General features: G+C 37.1%; 1 protein-coding gene across 1 annotated transcript; it reads right to left on the bottom strand.

Annotated features, from left to right (window-relative positions):
- Window positions 1-291: 291 nt before the first annotated feature.
- On the bottom strand, window positions 292-2123 carry LOC113472172 (protein AF-9-like). The gene is made up of 3 exons (XM_026831805.1): window positions 2095-2123; window positions 1200-1442; window positions 292-333 (listed from the first exon to the last, which is right to left on the bottom strand). Exons 1-3 carry the CDS (start codon window positions 2110-2112, stop codon window positions 292-294), a joined length of 303 nt encoding a protein of 100 aa, XP_026687606.1. The 5' UTR covers window positions 2113-2123.
- Between the last annotated feature and the right edge of the window lie 324 nt (window positions 2124-2447).

Below are 2447 nucleotides of genomic sequence, written 5' to 3'. Positions count from 1 at the left end.
AGCTACTCCTGATGGGTCCAAGTGCTCAACAAGCTCCAAGATATTTTTCTATAAGCACATATAGATATTTTTCTTTAGGCACATACAGATATCATAGTCAATCTAAGGGGCATATCAAATTTCTGAATAAATCCAAATTTGTGTCCTGCATAAAACAAGCACAATAAAAAAGTCAAACTAGGTACAAACTTATCATAGTCAATCTAAGGGGCATATCAAATTTCTGAATAAATCCAAATTTGTGTCCTGCATAAAACAAGCACAATAAAAAAGTCAAAGCATTTCTTCAACTCACCTGATTTTCCTTGGCTCATTGTTATTCTTCAAATAAACCTCAATGGGGAGTGTAAAGCCAGCATATCCAGATTCCTTGACAACGTACGGTGGCTCCTTGAGTATACGCTTGGGCTTTGGAAAAGTCTCGTGCAGGTGAAACACAACCTTGTCAATGAAATTATGAATGTCAGCATTGTCCACTCCTCGCACAAACACTTCCCAGTCATGTGTGAACCCCTCGGGTTTAATAAATATATACGTCTATATTTATTAAATTCTAATGTAATTTCCTAGTGTTTTTCTTTTCAATTCCAAGTCTCAATTTAGTACATAGTTACATACCCACTGGAAAAAGTTGTATCCAATGAGTTGTGCATTTGTTGCGAAATACCTAGATGTTTGAATTATTGAAAACTTTTCAAGATAAAATCAAGACTTTCTGCGTAAAATTTCACCGAAAATTCGGAATATATCAACGTAGCTACGTACTTTCCTTTTCCTACGCAAAGGGGGGAATGTCGCGATCTACGATATAGGTACTCCACACTTCCAACTTTTGACCCAACAACCCACATGCAGAAAATATTTACAAACGAGCATCCTCCATGACCGAGTCGGTATCACACTAGGATGGTCTTGGGTTCGAAGTTTTTTCGGCTCTTTGCTTGGAATACAGGGTGCACTCAACCTCGTGAAAACAATCGAAATGGGGTTCTCAACTGAGGAATTAACTTTCACCTAAACAGTCTAGTTAGCTTGGAAGGTAGCGCGTCTGGCTTGTTACGAGAGGTAAGCGCTAGGTCACGGGTTCGATTTCCGCCCGGGGCGAGCTTTACCCTTCACAGATAAGGTTCGGTCTCGGAACGTCAGGCTTTCTCCTGTACTGTCCTCTTCGATTTCGGGACGATAAGATCGCCGTAAACCTCAATGGGGAGTGTAAAGCCAGCATATCCAGATTCCTTGACAACGTACGGTGGCTCCTTGAGTATACGCTTGGGCTTTGGAAAGGTCTCGTGCAGGTGAAACACAACCTTGTCAATGAAATTATGAATGTCGGCATTGTCCACTCCTCGCACAAACACTTCCCAGTCATGTGTGAACCCCTCGGGGGTTCTCTTGTTACGTACAGATGCTTCATGGCCAATTTCCAATGTGATCTTAACATTCTGAGGGCAAGGAATCATAGTTGCAGTAGGCACAACAACAAAACAGACAATGGAATTTTCATCATCTATATTTTATTTTAAAATCATCTCTAGAGTCCTGTAGATACCACAATGATATTAATAAATAGGTGCAGCATTTTGTATTTTTAATATTATTTAAAGCTCTAGTCAACAATTTTTCAAATTTCAATACCTAGGTACTTTAAATAGGTACCTAGTTATGCTACTCCTATAAATTGAATTTTTTCAGCAGGAATCATAGTTGCAGTAGGCACAACAACAAAACAGACAATGGAATTTTCATCATCTATATTTTATTTTAAAATCATCTCTAGAGTCTGTAGATACCACAATGATATTAATAAATAGGTGCAGCATTTTGTATTTTTAATACTATTTAAAGCTCTAGTCAACAATTTTTCCAATTTCAATACCTAGGTACTTTAAATAGGTACCTAGTTATGCTACTCATATAAATTGATTTTTTTCAGGTACCTGCCTATTGGAGAAATCAAGGGGGTCTTCAATGGGTTGCTTGATCAAGGGACCAAAATAAATATAATATGATCTCTTTAATTTCCATTTTTTTTTTCAGTAATGGAGAAATACCCACCACTTGCCAAAATGAGAATACAGTTAGGTACATACTTACCGAATATGCCATTTTCATTTAAAAGTTTAATTTTAATAAATATATACGTCTATATTTATTAAATTCTAATGTAATTTCCTAGTGTTTTTCTTTTCAATTCCAAGTCTCAATTTTGTACATAGTTACATACCCACTGGAAACAGTAGTTGTATCCCATGAGTTGTGCAATTGTTGCGAAATACCCAATGTTTGAATTGTCGAAAAATTTTCAAGATAAAATCAAGACTTTCTGCGTAAAATTTCACCGAAAATTCGGAATATACCAACGTAGCTACGTACTTTCCTTTTCCTACGCGAAGGGGGGAATGTCGCGATCTACGATATAGGTACTCCACACTTCCAACTTTTGACCC

This window comes from Diaphorina citri, unplaced genomic scaffold, assembly GCF_000475195.1.
Source record: "Diaphorina citri unplaced genomic scaffold, Diaci psyllid genome assembly version 1.1 scaffold4158, whole genome shotgun sequence".
Classification (NCBI taxonomy): domain Eukaryota; kingdom Metazoa; phylum Arthropoda; class Insecta; order Hemiptera; family Psyllidae; genus Diaphorina; species Diaphorina citri.
Note: the sequence above shows the minus strand (reverse complement) of the source record. Positions and strands in the feature narration are given on the sequence as shown.